This window comes from Stomoxys calcitrans, chromosome 3 (genome assembly GCF_963082655.1).
Source record: "Stomoxys calcitrans chromosome 3, idStoCalc2.1, whole genome shotgun sequence".
In the NCBI taxonomy this organism is placed as follows: domain Eukaryota; kingdom Metazoa; phylum Arthropoda; class Insecta; order Diptera; family Muscidae; genus Stomoxys; species Stomoxys calcitrans.
Genome location: NC_081554.1, coordinates 87042942 through 87059026, shown reverse-complemented (window position 1 = coordinate 87059026; position 16085 = coordinate 87042942). Strand labels below are relative to the sequence as shown.

Genomic DNA, 16085 nt, shown 5'->3' with positions numbered 1-16085 from the left:
ATCGGTACAGATTTGGATATAGCTGCCATATAGACCGAACCTTCGATTTAGGGTCTTAGGCCAATAAAAGCCACATTTATTATCCGATTTTGCTGAAATCTGGGACAGTGAGTTGTGTTAGGCCCTTCGACATCCTTCGTCAATTTTGCCCAGATCGGTCCAGATTTAAATATAGCTGCCATATAGACCGATCCTCCGATTTGGGGTCTTAGGGCCATAAAAGCCACATTTATTATCCGATTTTGCTGAAATTTGGGACAGTGAGTTGTGTTACGCCCCTCGACATCCCTCTTCAATTTGGCCCAGATCGGTCCAGATTTGGATACAGCTGCCATATAGACCGATCCTCAGATTTGGGGTCTTAGGCCCATAAAAGGCTCATTTATTATCCGATTTTGCTGAAATTTGGGACAGTGAGTTGTGTTTGGCCCTTCGACATCCTTCGTCAATTTGGCTAAGATCGGTCTAGATTTGGATATAGCTGCCATATAGACCGATCCTCCGATTTAGGGTCTTATGACCATAAAAGCCACATTTATTATCCGATTTTGCTGAAATTTAGAACAGTGAGTTGTGGTGGGCCCCTCGACATTCCTCTTCAATTTGGTTCAGATTGGTCCAGATTTGGATACAGCTGCCATATAGACCGATCCTCAGATTTGGGGTCTTAGGCCCATAAAAGGCTCATTTATTGTCCGATGTCGCCAAAATTTAGGACAGTGAGTTAAGTTAAACCACTTGACATACTTCTGCATTATGGCCCAAATCGCTCCACATTTGGATATAGCTGCAATGAAGACCGATATCTCGATTTAAATTCTTGGCCCCATAAAAGGCGCATTTATACTCCCATGTCACTGAAATTTGACACAGTGACTTATGATAGGCTCTTCGACATCCGTGTCGTATATGGTTCAAATCGGTTTATTTTTAGATATAGCTACTAAAAAGACCAATATTTTGTTATACACAATTGAACAATGACTCGTACTTATTAGAATTTGGTCGAAATCGGAACATATTTCGATATAACTGCTATGGGACATAAGGTATGCTATTTTTGGTGGGTATCCAAAGTTCGGCCCGGCCGAACTTAACGCCTTTTTACTTGTTCTGTTCTAATACCGAGTGGCAATGCAGCGTGGCGCCTGACTGTATTTGGATCAACGGATTATGTTTCAGGTGAGTTCTTCCTTGTTGATGGACTGGACATCTGTTTCGCAGGAAGGAATGTCTGGACAGAAGTCTACACAGAGTTTTTTGGAACTAGTGATTCATACATTCTTCTGGAAGAGAACGCAAAGACCTTCACCTGAAAGAAAAGTTCTTCGCTTTCCTGACGGCACTATAGACAATGTCGATGTAGGAGTGACTGACCGATTGGGACTATCACTATGTATAGTCATGCGGCATTGAGGGCTCTGGCATCAGACTGTGTAAGGTCGAGTCTGGTAAGGAGATGCAAAGAGTTCTCTCAAGTGTAGATAAATAGACCTAATTTTTTGATTGCTGCATACCAATCTCACAATTTAAATTTTTTAGGAAGCAGAGGCTGTATTTTTGTTCAGCACTGTTTATTTTGTAGCCCCTCTTCTCTCTGATCCAATACGATGCACATAGGTAAGCGCTTCAACATAGCCCACAAATAGACCTCATTGTAAATTTTAACTATCTCCTAAGCTACGATGGGCACATTCAATCGATTTCCATACAATTCAGAGTGATGTGCTATACGAGGGTTGCCTTTTATATTTCGGGATTAGAGAACACAAAATAAATATTGATCATCGAAAACCTATACAATTTTTCATGCACTTGAACCAATTGTCGAAGCACTTTTGCCACTCTGATTGAGGTATCTGCAAAACATGCATTCTGAACGCATTAGCACCACAAATATGTACGATAGTTCACTCAAAATTAAGAGTCAATATAAGATTCGCCGTGGTGTATATACAAAAGTTTGGCACGACCAAACTAAATGCCTTTTTTACTTCTTTCTTACAGTTGATCATTTTTTTTTTCATTGTGATTTGATGTGGATTTTTTTTTAAGATATGTCGATTACACTTGAGACTTTACACTTAAAATTTTCAAGTACAGAGATAATTGTACACTGATAGAAAAAAAGACGTTGCAAATTAATTTATTGTTGTTGAAGCAGTATTTGTGTTCTATCGTTCGTCTGATTGGTACTGTTGACAATCCAGATTTAGTAAATTTGCGATTAGGGCGGGGTGTGTCCAGAGGGATCGGAGTCTGAGTCGAGACGGTCTGGCTGGTAAGTTAAAAGGTGATGTGTGTCGTGTGGTCCCAGGTCAGGTAATTGAGCTAGAACTACTCTGGTTTGCCGGGGAAGGTCATTTTCCTCAGGTACGATGGGTGGAGGTCTTTCCCCAAGGACAACATTCACCCGGTAGGTATTCACCGCATTTGCTACCGTATTTGCATGAATGCTGTCCAGATTCGCGTGATATGCCCTTTGATCTAAAGGTTCTCTCTTGCTGAACCTCTTGCTCTATATCATGAAGATCCACCTTGAGGCTTCTGGACCATTGATACCTATCCACAATCCATATGTCTTCGCACGGGTAGGATCTTTGACTCCTGATGAAGGTGGTCCACGTTAGAACTGAGGATACAGCCCGTCGCAGTTCGAAGAGCGGCATTCTGACAGATCTGAACATTGTTGATTTTTTTAAAGGCCACCGTACCGCAGACGTTAGCATATCCACCTACGACGCTGAACGTCTAGGTTCGAATCCTGGCGAGACAATCGGAAAAAATTTCCGGGTGGTTTTCCCCTCCTAATGCTCCCAACATGTGTGAGTTACTATGACGCGTAAAAACTTTTCTCCAAAGAGGTGTCGCACTGCGTCACGCCGTTCACAATCTATAGTTGATTGTAGCCCGAAAAGGAGGACGCATATCATTGAGCCTAAACTTAAACGGATTGCACTCATTGGTATGTAAGAAGTTTGCTCCTATTCCTTAATGGAATATTCATGTTTTGTAGACGTCATAGGTGTATGTAGTAAAATGTGTGGCTGAAGATTTGGTGGCAGATTTCTTGCAGCGAAATAAATGACAAGTTTGTTGAGGTAGACTTTTAATCTGTCCCAGATATCAAAAATGGATGGGGTGTCTGATGACATGATCGTACAATCGTCCGCATATGATACGATCTCTATGGCGTCCGAAGGGGGTGGAATGGATGATAGGTAGAGGTTAAACAGTGCCGGAGATATTGCCCTGCCTTGGAGAACTCTCTGTTTCACTCCACGGTGTTTCTGCTTCTTATCCCTAAATTTCACAAAACTAGCAACCACGCAGATAATTCGCGACCCAGCGTTTCGGACTTGGCTGGAGGGAAGTGTTGTCGATGACCTCAAATAGTTTGGCATGGCTGACCGTGTCCAATGCTTTCGATAGGTCCAGTGCGCAGAGGACCCTACTATCACATGTCCTGGGTTGATTGAAGCCACGGCAAATGTGTGCGGTGATGGCATGCAAATCAGTTATTATGCTATGCAGTATTCGAAATCTTCAAATGAAAATTCTTAAACGAGGCTCGGGAGGAGTAGTCCCTCAAGCGTCTTGGCAGTTGGTGAGAGAAGGGAGAACTGTCTTTACAATTCCCCCTCACTTGGGTCCTTTCGGGCTTCAGTTCGGCCCATCTTCTTGACATCGTATACTATAAGAGTGTTCGAAGACAGATTGAGGACAATGGCAGTGGGTCCACGGGCCTTTGCCCCATAAAAGGTCTTCAGATTCATTCCACATCTACATACCAAATTTCAGCGCATTTTTCCCCCAAACGCCTTGGATGACTTGGCGCCACGGATGACATTCGTAACTTCGTACATGGTAAATTGTGGTGAGTGTCTATCGGCTTGGAGACCATGGATAGGACGAACGGTTCTCCGGCTAGCCTTGTCACTCTTGAGATGCCCAATAAACTGACGATTGAACAACCTGGCTTCGGAACATTCACATTTACGTCGCCAAAAGCAACGGAGGTTCTGTCATTTCTTCCTCCGGGGTTCGAGAGTAACTTAACATTAGACCAAAGCTTGCCTACACCGGTACCTTAGCTATATTTCTTCAAGTGTTCCAGCCACATATTTCGCTTATGTTCGTTAAATACCGTGTTTATTCTGTGTTTAGTGGGGTGCGTGCAACAATTCCCATCACTCTTCCCTGTGCCAGCAAATTGGGCCGCACTTTGGGTATTCAACCGGCTGGAATAAAGCGAGCGGCTGCTGAGTTAATGATGTCTCGGAATTTCCTCTGAGCAACTAGCACATTTGAGAGGGATGTCAGCTCACAGAAGCGCCGATTGATATAGTCTCTGAAGCCGGCCAAATCGGCTTTCTTTTGATTGATAAACTTTCGACTTGAAGTTGGTTGTTCGGTTAATGATGAGTATTATGGATAGGTAAATGAGCAAATGTACACTCTATTGGAATATTTCTCAAAATCGGACAAACATATATATGGGAGCTATAACTAAATTTGAACCGATTTGGAACAAACTTCTCAGATATTGTGGTAGTTGTCGAGGAAAGCCTTGTACAAAGTTTTGGCAAGATTGGTCAATAAATCTTGAAGTGAAAATCGGGCGATATACATAAATGGCAGCTACATCTAAATCTGTACCGATTATGAAATTCACCAGTAACGTCGAAAGTCAAAAGACAATCCTTCCTGCCAAATTACGAGAGAATCGGTTAACAAATGAGCACTTTATTGCAGTATTTCTCAAAATCGGACAAACATATATATGAGAACTATATCAAAATCTGAACCGATTTCGAACAAACTTCTTAGATATTGTGGTAGTCGGAAGGCGTTGTGCAAAACGGACAAGATTGGTCAATAAATGTGCTTGCAGTAGTATATGGCAGCTATATCTAAATCTGAACCGATTTTTATGAAGTTCAAGAGTCATAAGAAAATCCTTCCTGCCAAATTTCAAAAAATACGGTTGATGAATGACCATTTTATTGCATTATTACTGCAAATCGGACGAACATATATATGGGAGCTATATGCAAATATGAAGCGATTTTTTCCAATTTAAATAGGCTTCGTACGGACATAGCTAAATCGAACTAAAAAGTGATTCTGAGTCGATCGGTATACTTATCAATGAGTCTATCTCTCCTCCTGCGTGTTACAAACAAATGCACTAAGTAATAATACCCTTTACCACAGTAGTGCTTTAGGCTATAAATATTGGTACCGTGCCATCTTTGCTTTTTAGAAGTTTTTTCATTTTTTCCATTTTTATACACTCCACCATAGGATGGGGGTATACTAATTTCGTCATTATGTTTATAACTCCTCGAAATATTCCACTGAGACCCCATAAAGTATATATATTCTTGATTGTCATGTCATTTTAAGTCGATCTAGCCATGTCTGTTCGTCAATCTGTCGAAAGCACGCTAACTTTCGAAAGAGTTAAGTTAGCTGCTTGAAATTTTCCACGAATAATTCTTATAAGTGTAGGTCGGTTGTGATTGTAAATGGGCCATATCGGTCGATGTTTTCATATAGCTGCCTTATAAACTGATCTTGGATCTTGACTTCTTGAGTCACTAGAGGGCGCAATTCTTGAAATTCTTGGCTGAAATTTTGCATGAATTGTTTTGTTTTGATTTCTAACAACTGCGTAAAGTGTGGATCAAAACGGTCCATAACCTAATATAGCTGTCATATAAACCGATCAGAGGTCTTGACGTCTTCAGCCACTAGAGGGGCAATTCCTATCCGAAGTGGCTTAAATTTTGCATAAGGTGTTTTGTTATGACTTCCAAGAACTGTGCCAAATATGGTTTTATTTGGTCCATAACCTGATATAGCTGCCATATAAACAAATCTGAGGACTTGACCTCTTGAGCCTCTAAAATTCGCAATTATTATCCGATTTGGATGAAATTTTGTACAACGGCTTCTTCCATGACCTTTAACATACGTGTCAAATATGGTCTGAATCGGTTTATAGCCTGATACAGCTCCCCTATAAGCATTCATTCGGATAAGAATTGCGCCTTGTAGGGGCTCAAGAAGCAAAATCGGGAAGGAGATCGGTTAATATGGGAGCTGTATCAAGCCATTGATCGATTCAGACCATTTTGAACACGTATGTTGAGAATCATGGGAGAAGCCGTTGTACAAAATTTCTGCCAAATCAGATGAGAATTGCGCCCTCTAGAGGCTCAAGAAGTCAAGATCCCAGATCGGTTAATATGGCAGCTATATCAGGTTATGTTCCGATTTGCGCCATACCTAGCACAGTTATTTCAGCCAAATCGGATGAGAATTGCGCCCTCCAGCGGCTCAATAATTCAGGATCCAAGATCAGTTTCGTTATGACATTCAACAACTGTGCAAAGAATAGTTCAAATCGGTCCATAATCTGATATAGCTGCCATATAAACCGATATGGGATCTTGACTTCTTGAACCTCTAAAAGCGCACGAATTATCCTGAAATTTTGTACAACGGCTTCTCCCATGACCTTTAACATACGTGTCGAATATGGTATGAATCGGTTTATAGCCTAATACAGCTCCCCTATAAACCGATCTCTCTATTTTACTTTTTCATCCCCTTAAGTGCGCAATTCTTACTAGATTTGGCTGAAATTTTACACAATGAATTCTACTATGTTCTCCAATATTCAATATTCTTTTATCCTTTGTTTGACAAAAAAGAGATACCGTGGAAAGAGCTCGACAAATAACGATCCATGGTGGAGGGTATATATTTAAGATTGGACTCGGCCGAACTTAGCACGCTTTTACTTGTTATTTATAATGACTACAACATCTTAATCTCTTTAGGTGCTGGCCTGGCAAGTGTTGTAGTATCATTCCTAATGTCCACCTATTACAGCGTTATCATAGGCTATTCAATTTACTACTTCTTTACATCGTTCAAAACTGACATGCCATGGGTGGATTGTAGTAACCGGTAAGAGCAAAAACATAACAAAAAAACGAAACTAAACTTTCATTCAAACTTTTGTGTTCTTCTTCCAATAGTTGGAATACTCCAGATTGTTGGGTGCCACAGAGAGTGGATGATAATATGACATCACATGCAACTTCGAGGACACCTTCCGAAGAATTTTTTGAGTATAACAACCCAACAGATTTCCCCATCACACTCAGTTTCCCACTAATTTGATTTGAATTTGATTGCAGAAACAAAGTATTACAAATAAGTCCAGGTATTGAATACCCAGGCTTAATGAGGTGGGAATTATTTGCCTGCTTAATCTGTGCTTGGCTGATGGTATATTTTGCCACTTGGAAGTCTATAAAATCATCAGCAAAGGTAAGAATAATAAAATATTTGTATGAAAAATACATTTTTTTATTTATATAAGGCGATGCTTGCTCTTCTAGGTACGATATTTTACTGCCACTTTTCCCTTTTTCCTAATCATCGTTCTAATGGGACGTGCGGTAACTTTGGAAGGTGCCGACGATGGTTTACGCTACTTTTTCCGTCCTAATTGGTCGGAATTGAAAAATGCCAATGTGTGGATTAATGCTGCCTCCCAAAATTTCAATTCATTGGGAATTACATTTGGCTCGATGATTTCTTTTGCCAGCTACAACAAGTACAACAACAATATATTGCGCGATACTGTGGCCGTTAGTGTGGTCAACATTTTAACCAGTCTGCTAGTTGGTGTCTTTGCCTTTGCCACCTTAGGAAATTTGGCTCTAGAGCAGAATACAAATGTTAAGGACGTCATAGGCGATGGACCGGGTTTGATATTTGTTGTCTATCCACAGGCCATGGCCAAAATGCCCTATGCCCAATTGTGGGCGGTCATGTTTTTCTTTATGCTGTTATGTTTGGGTCTAAATTCACAGGTATGTGGGATGTTACAATGCCAAAGCCTCAATAATTGTTAACTTCAACTCACATCTTTACAGTTTGCGATTGTTGAAGTAGTAGTTACTTCAATACAGGATGGTTTTCCAAATTGGATCAAGAAACATTTGGGTTATCATGAGATTGTAGTTCTTATAGTTTCGGTTATATCATTCCTTTTTGGATTGCCGAATTTAATACAGGTGAGTACATCAATGTCAACAAGTGTAAAACATTTTAAAATGCATTATATTATATATTTAATTTTGGCCGGGTAAAACAGTAAACAATGTTTTTACAAATAAATTTTTCTGTACAGAAAAAAATAAAAATCTTTTTCAATCACGAAATTAATTGATCCAATTAATTTTTGAATTGAAACTGCTTAAGTCACGAGTGTGATAATACCAGTTTTTGAAAAAGTTGATTGAAAAAATGTTCAATTAAAAAAATTGAATACTCAATAAAAAAACAATTGAAAATTTTTGAAATTTCCAATTAATTTTTTAATTGATCCTATTAAAGCTTTGCAATTTTCAATTAACCTTTTAATTGGTTCAATTAAAAAAATTATTGAAATTTTCGAAATATTCAACTAATTTGTTTATTGTGTCAATTAAAAATTTAATTGAAAAGTTATATTAAAATTTTTGTGAAAAGCGCGCACCCTTGATTTCGACATAACATGGTTTGAATTTGAGGTTTATGTTTGAATCTATGATCACAGCTTAGAAACCAAACAACTCCAGGAATTTTTCCAAAAATTAAACGGAAAATATTGTTTCCTGAATTATAAAAGATGCGAGGCACTAGTTTTATGAATTACGTGCATAGAGGAAGTAAAACCAATAGAAAAAGATTTATCTAGAATTTGTTATAATTAGATTGATGCTTAAGAAGCCTTTATGCCAATAATATGCGTATTTCGATCAAAAATAAGATTAGAATTGCGTCTAGAAATTCAAAAATATAGTCGAAAGACTGCTTGTGTGGGAGTCTTGTCTTCTATATAAAGAAGGTATTTATCAAAATTTTGAGCGGCTAGAACATTTTTTCAAAAACGGATAGTCATAACATGGCTTTTGGGTCTTAAAAAGTTTCGGATTTAATTAAAAAATGTTTGAAAGAACGAACTGCCTAGAAAACTATAACAACTAGCATTCTTTTCCTTAAAAAAATTATTAAACAGTTAATTTTTTAATTGAAAATTAAAAAATTTTCAATCACGATCGTAATTGAAAAAATTCAGATTCAATTAAAAACTTATTAAATCAATAAACTTTTTAATTGAAAATTACTAAAATTTGAATTACGATCCTATTGAAAAAAATCAGGATACAATAAAAAAATTATCGATTCTTAAGTTTTTAATTAAAAACAATAAAAGCGTGCCAAGTTCGGCCGGGCAGAATCTTGGGAACCCACCACCATGGATTCTGCTAAAAATTTATACAAAATAAATTTAGTTGGCATAAGGGTATAATTTTATTCTACATACCACACATCTGTCAAACTAGCAAAAATTAAAGCTTTTAGGAACCGAACAAGGATTAGCGATATCAGGTTATAGACTGATTTGGAACAGTTTTGGAAGTCGTCACAGAACACCGCATGCAAAATGTGAGCCAAATCGGACAAAAATTGCGGCTTTTAAGGACTCAAGAGCCGTGGCTTCGACATAGTCTGCCATGCCAAACTATTTGAGGACATCCCTCCAGCCTCATCCCTCACGGATACAGTGTGCTACATCGCTTAAGGAATGGAGGTGGGCGATTGACCTTCGTCCTACATCATTCCTTGCAGTATAGAACTGGCGCTAGTGAAACCATTTATGGAATGTACGGGGAAAGCAGTGCGATACTGCTTAGATGTAACCCATTAGAAGCCAACTGACATTTTTATTTGGGCCACTTTTGAGAGCAAGATAAGGACTAAAATATATGCCCGTACGGATGAGTTGAAGAAATCCATTGTAAAGGAATGGGCCAAAATAAGGGCGGATTACATTCGTCCAGCTTACAATACGTTTCTTTAAAGACTCGGAACAAAAGTTAAACAAAATGTGGTCATATGGCTCAACAATTAATGTTATTTGCACACATTTTTGTATTTTGAATCATTAAAAAATATTTTTAAACACAAAAAAATGATCGTTTGAATTGGAATTGTGATAAAATCAACTCTGATTAAAAAAATAATCAGTAGACATTTGAAGACTTTCGATACGACAGCTTTCGAGTGCGGTAATACATCAAATCGTACTCGTTCACGTACATATGTATGTGGTAATTCAGCCCCAGATCTGTCAGAATTCTACGCTACCCGGCACGGGATAACTATGAGCATCACACAGGCTGGAACTTTGAGCTCCAATCTATGTGGTGTTCTTCGTTATCACAAGAAGCTTACCTGGGAGTTACCGGATGCGTCCATAGGTTGCGAATAGTGGAATGCTCCATACGGAGTAGCTGCAACTGCTGTCGCGGACAATCAGCGGCATCGAGTGGAGAGTCTCAGTGAGAGGCCGTGTGGCACCGGCTCTTCCACAAATACTGAGTACCTATGATGCTTGATATGACAAGGCGAGTCATTTAAATAACCAATGGCCATCATGTTCCCGCCGGAAGACGAGCTTGCTCACCTATGAAATCTTGACGAGGATCGCCGCCTCTACATGCAAATTTGGCTATAACAACAACAACCTCTAGATCAAGCGGCATATCAGACGGCATTTATGCAGACACGGTAGCAGATGGGACGAATAGTTACCGGGTAAATATGATCCTTGGAGAACGACCGCTTCCCATTGCACCCGGCAAACCAGAGTAATTCTGGTTTAGTTACGATTCGGTATATGCAGCCGCTTCAACTCAAACAGAACAAGGAATGATGCTAACGTGCAGGATGTGTTCCAATTGTGACCTGGAACCACACGTCACTTGTTTAACTGTCCAACCAAACCCACTCGACTTAGACCCAGATCCCCCTGAGCGCAACGCCCTTTAATCGTATATTTCCGAGATCTGGATATTCAACAGAACCAAGCAGAGGAAAGAAAGAATACAACACACTGCTACAAAAACAACAAATATACTCCCATTCTATGTTGCAGAGTATAAAAACTGCCTAAGACGACATGAACAGCTGTTCATAAGGTCTTGTGCGTGTCTTTAGTATAAATTGGGTTGCCCAAAAAGTAATTTCGGATTTTTAAAAGAAAGTAAATGCATTTTTAATAAAACCTAGAATGAACTTTAATCAAATATACTTTTTTTAACACTTTTTTTCTAAAGCAAGCTAAAAGTAACAGCTGATTACTGACAGAAGAAAGAATGCAATTACAGAGTCACATGCTGTGAACAAATTTCTCAACGCCGACTAAATGAAAAATCCGCAATTACTTTTTGGGCAACGCAATAATTAATATACCCCCTCATATTGTGGAGGGTATAAAAACTGTACAATACGACTTTTGCAGTCTGCTATTGCCGTTTAAACCTGTTTCTGCATCCATTTTTTTAATTTTTTTGGAAAACGGCTTTGTTATTCTTGTTGTCGTAGTTTCTATTTGCATTCAATTTTTTCTTTTCATTTCTATTTTACTTTTTTAGGGTGGTATTTATTTCTTCCAACTTATGGACCATTATGCTGCCTCAGTTACCATCATGTTTTTAGCCTTTTGTCAAATGATTGCAATAGCCTGGTTTTATGGCACCGGTAGACTCTCGAAAAATGTTAAACAAATGACTGGAAAAGCTCCTTCTCTTTATTTGAAGTCATGTTGGATATTGTTCGGACCTTGTTTGTTATTTGTAAGTAGTCTGATGCTAAATAATAAGAGAAATCAAATTGAGTGACGGGATATTTGTATAATTTATAGGCTATTTGGATATTGAGTTTAATCAACTATAAAGAACCAACTTATCATAATGGGCGTTACACATATCCTGACTGGGCCTATGGTATTGGTTGGATGTTTGCATCATTCTCATTGGTATGCATACCTGGTTACGCCATTGTTAATCTATTCAAAGCCCAGGGTCGGGATTTGCAAGAGGTGAGTATTGCCTTACTAAATTAATGAAAATATAAAAGTACTCTCCGGTCAACAATACTTACAATTTTTATTCTAAATGTTTTTTCTGGTATTTCTAGCGTTTCCAAAGTGCTTTAAGACCCAATATTTATGAGTGTAAAATCTGTGGAGAGCACCACTGTGAGCATGATTATCCAGAACAGGAACAATACATGTTAACGCAGGAGCTAGCAGGAATTTACAAACCTGCCGCCCCAATGCAAGCGCAACACACAGGATTTCCCCTGAATTCGGGCCAGAAGGCAGGATATAATCCCATGCATTTGCAAGTGCAAATAGAAAAACCACGAGATATATCACCAGCAAAAGAGGAAAACGCTGATGGGCCTTCAACTTCCGCACCAGCTAACGGCGGCGCTGTAGACAACCAATATAGATGATTTTTAGTAAATTCAGAGCAAATATAATATTTAGGCATTGATTTTAATTTCATATTTTCATAGTATACTTTTAGGCTTGGTTAACGAAATTTCCATTAAAGGAAAATACCAGATTTTGTTTTCTAAATTTTTTAGAAAAAAAAACAAATAAAATGTTAGCTATAATAATCAAATGTGAGATATAAAAATGTATTGTTCAAATTAGTATTATTTAAATAAAAAACATTAAAAAGACTACGCAAAAGATAAAAATTGTATGTAATAAATGCAAAAGAATGTCGATTTCATTTTGCATCCCATTACTATTATGTACAGAAACTTGACGTGAACTAATCCGAATCTGGTAAATATCCTTAAACCTCTTCTTCAGAAGAACCCTTTTGAGGATTTAATTTTGAGAAGATATCTATGAATGTGAGTGATTAAAACCCTTGATGTTTTTATACCCACCACTGAAGGATGGGGGTATACTCATTTTGTCATTCCGTTTGCAACACATCGAAATATCCATTTCCGATCCTATAAGACGATCTAGCCATGTCCATCCGTCTGTCTGTTGAAATCACGCTACAGTCTTTAAAAATAGAGTTATTGAGCTGAAACTTTGCGCAGACTCTTTTTTTTTGTCTATGAACAAGTTAAGTTCGAAGATGGCCTATATCGGACTATATCTTGATATAAAGAGTAATTTGTTAAGAGCTTGATAACTTTTTTTAAAAAAAAAACGCATAAAATTTGCAAAATCTCATCGGTTCTTTATTTGAAACGTTAGATTGGTCCATGACATTTACTTTTTGAAGATAATTCCATTTAAATGTTGACCGCGGCTGCGTCTTAGGTGGTCCATTCGGAAAGTCCAATTCTGGGCAACTTTTTCGAGCATTTCGGCCGGAATAGCCCGAATTTCTTCGGAAATGTTGTCTTCCAAAGCTGGAATAGTTGCTGGCTTATTTCTGTAGACTTTAGACTTGACGTAGCCCCACAAAAAATAGTCTAAAGGCGTCAAATCGCATGATCTTGGTGGCCAACTTACCGGTCCATTTCTTGAGATGAATTGTTCTCCGAAGTTTTCCCTCAAAATGGCCATAGAATCGCGAGCTGTGTGGCATGTAGCGCCATCTTGTTGAAACCACATGTCAACCAAGTTCAGTTCTTCCATTTTTGGCAACAAAAAGTTTGTTAGCATCGAACGATAGCGATCGCCATTCACCGTAACGTTGCGTCCAACAGCATCTTTGAAAAAATACGGTCCAATGATTCCACCAGCGTACAAACCACACCAAACAGTGCATTTTTCGGGATGCATGGGCAGTTCTTGAACGGCTTCTGGTTGCTCTTCACTCCAAATGCGGCAATTTTGCTTATTTACGTAGCCATTCAACCAGAAATGAGCCTCATCGCTGAACAAAATTTGTCGATAAAAAAGCGGATTTTCTGCCAACTTTTCTAGGGCCCATTCACTGAAAATTCGACGTTGTGGCACATCGTTCGGCTTCAGTTCTTGCACGAGCTGTATTTTATACGGTTTTACACCAAGATCTTTGCGTAAAATCTTCCATGTGGTCGAATAACACAAACCCAATTGCTGCGAACGGCGACGAATCGACATTTCACGGTCTTCAGCAACACTCTCAGAAACAGACGCAATATTCTCTTCTGTACGCACTGTACGCATTCGTGTGGTTGGTTTAATGTCCAATAAAGTAAACTGAGTGCGAAACTTGGTCACAATCGCGTTAATTGTTTGCTCACTTGGTCGATTATGTAGACCATAAATCGGACGTAAAGCGCGAAACACATTTCGAACCGAACACTGATTTTGGTAATAAAATTCAATGATTTGCAAGCGTTGCTCGTTAGTAAGTCTATTCATGATGAAATGTCAAAGCATACTGAGCATCTTTCTCTTTGACACCATGTCTGAAATCCCACGTGATCTGTCAAATACTAATGCATGAAAATCCTAACCTCAAAAAAATCACCCTTTAGCCTCCATATAGACCAGTCCGTCGATTTAGGGTCGATTTTGCTGAAATTTGGAACAGTGAGTTGTGTTAGGCCCTTTGACATGCTTCTTTAATTTGGCCCAGATCAATTCAGATTTGGATATAGCTGCCATATAAAAGCCACATTTATTGCCCGATTTGGCTGAAATTTGGGACAGTGAGTTATGTTAGGCCCTTCGACATCTTTCTTCAATTTGGTCCAGACCGGTCCAGATTTGGATATAGCTGCCATATAGACCGATCACTCGATTTAAGGTCTTGGGCCCATAAAAAGCGCATTTATTGTCCGATTTTGCTGAAATTTGGGACAGAGAGTTGTGTTAGGACCTTCGGCATCCTTCTTTAATTTGGTCCAGATCGGTCCAGATTTGAATATAGCTGCCATATAAAAGCCACATTTGTTACCCGATTTGGCTGAAATTTGGGACAGTGAGTTATGTTAGGCCCTTCGACATCTTTCTTCAATTTGGTCCAGACCGGTCCAGATTTGTATATAGCTGCCATATAGACCGATCTCTCGATTTAAGGTTTTGTGCCCATAAAAGACGCATTTATTGTCCGATGTCGCAGAAATTTGGGACAGTCAGTTAAGTTAAGCACCTCGACATACTTCTGCAATATGACACAGATCGTTTCAGATTTGGATATAGCTGCCATATAGACCGATCTCTCGATTTAAGGTTTTGCGCCAATAAAAGGTGCATTTATTGTCCGATGTCGCTGAAATTTGGGACAGCGAGTTAAGTTAAGCACCTCGACATACTTCTGCAATATGGACACATATGGAACACAGATCGGTTCAGATTTTGATACACCTGCCATATAGACACCGATCTCTCGATTTAAGGTTTTTGGCCCATAAAAAGAGCATTTATTGACCGAAGTCTCCGAAATTTGGGACAGTGAGTTGTGTTAGGCCTTTCGACATCCTTCTTCAATTTGGTCCAGATCGGTTCAGATTTGAATATAGCTGTCGTATAGACCGATCTCTCGATTTTAGGTTATGGTCCCATTTATTGCCCGATGTCGCCGAAACTTGGGACAGCCCCTCGACATATATAGGCAATTTGAACTTGATCAATCAAGATTTCTCGATTTAAGGTTTTGGGCCCATAAAAGGTGCATTTATTGTCCGATGTCGTCGACATTTGGGACAGTGAGTTCTGTTAAGCTCTTCGACATTTTTATGGAACTTGGCCCTAATCGGTCCAGATTTAGTTAAAACTACCATATAGGCAGATATCTTGATTTAAAGTCTTGGCCGCGTAAAAGGCGCAGATTTCACTGAAATTTGACACAGTGACTTATGTTAGGCTTCTTAACATCCGTAACGTATATGGTTCAGGTCGGTTTATTTTTATACCCTCCACCATAAGATGGGGGGTATACTAATTTCGTCATTCTGTTTGTAACTACTCGAAATATTCGTCTGAGACCCCATAAAGTATATATATTCTTGATCGTCGTGAAATTTTATGTCGATTTAGCCATGTCCGTCCGTCTGTCCGTCCGTCCGTCCGTCCGTCCGTCCGTCCGTCTGTCTGTCGAAAGCACGCTAACTTCCGAAGGAGTAAAGCTAGCCGCTTGAAATTTTGCACAAATACTACTTATTAGTGTAGGTCGGTTGGTATTGTAAATGGGCCATATCGGTCCATGTTTTGATATAGCTGCCATATAAACCGATCTTGGGTCTTGACTTCTTGAGCC

The 16085-nt window shown here is 39.0% G+C and overlaps 1 protein-coding gene across 4 annotated transcripts in view; it reads left to right on the top strand.

Moving 5' to 3' along the window:
• LOC106085055 (sodium- and chloride-dependent GABA transporter ine) overlaps positions 1–12606 on the top strand; it is an 86609-nt gene extending 74003 nt beyond the window's left edge. For 2 of the 4 annotated variants that reach the window (XM_013249079.2, XM_013249080.2), the window contains exons 6-13: positions 6852–6981; positions 7053–7145; positions 7215–7347; positions 7419–7895; positions 7959–8099; positions 11508–11708; positions 11777–11953; positions 12052–12606. In XM_013249079.2, the coding sequence (XP_013104533.2) occupies positions 6852–6981; positions 7053–7145; positions 7215–7347; positions 7419–7895; positions 7959–8099; positions 11508–11708; positions 11777–11953; positions 12052–12372 (1673 nt within the window). In that variant the 3' untranslated portion in view covers positions 12373–12606. The remainder of the gene's footprint in view (positions 1–6851; positions 6982–7052; positions 7146–7214; positions 7348–7418; positions 7896–7958; positions 8100–11507; positions 11709–11776; positions 11954–12051) is intronic. The other 2 variants (XM_013249084.2, XM_013249082.2) reach the window with 2 other exon arrangements.
• Positions 12607–16085: the final 3479 nt, after the last annotated feature.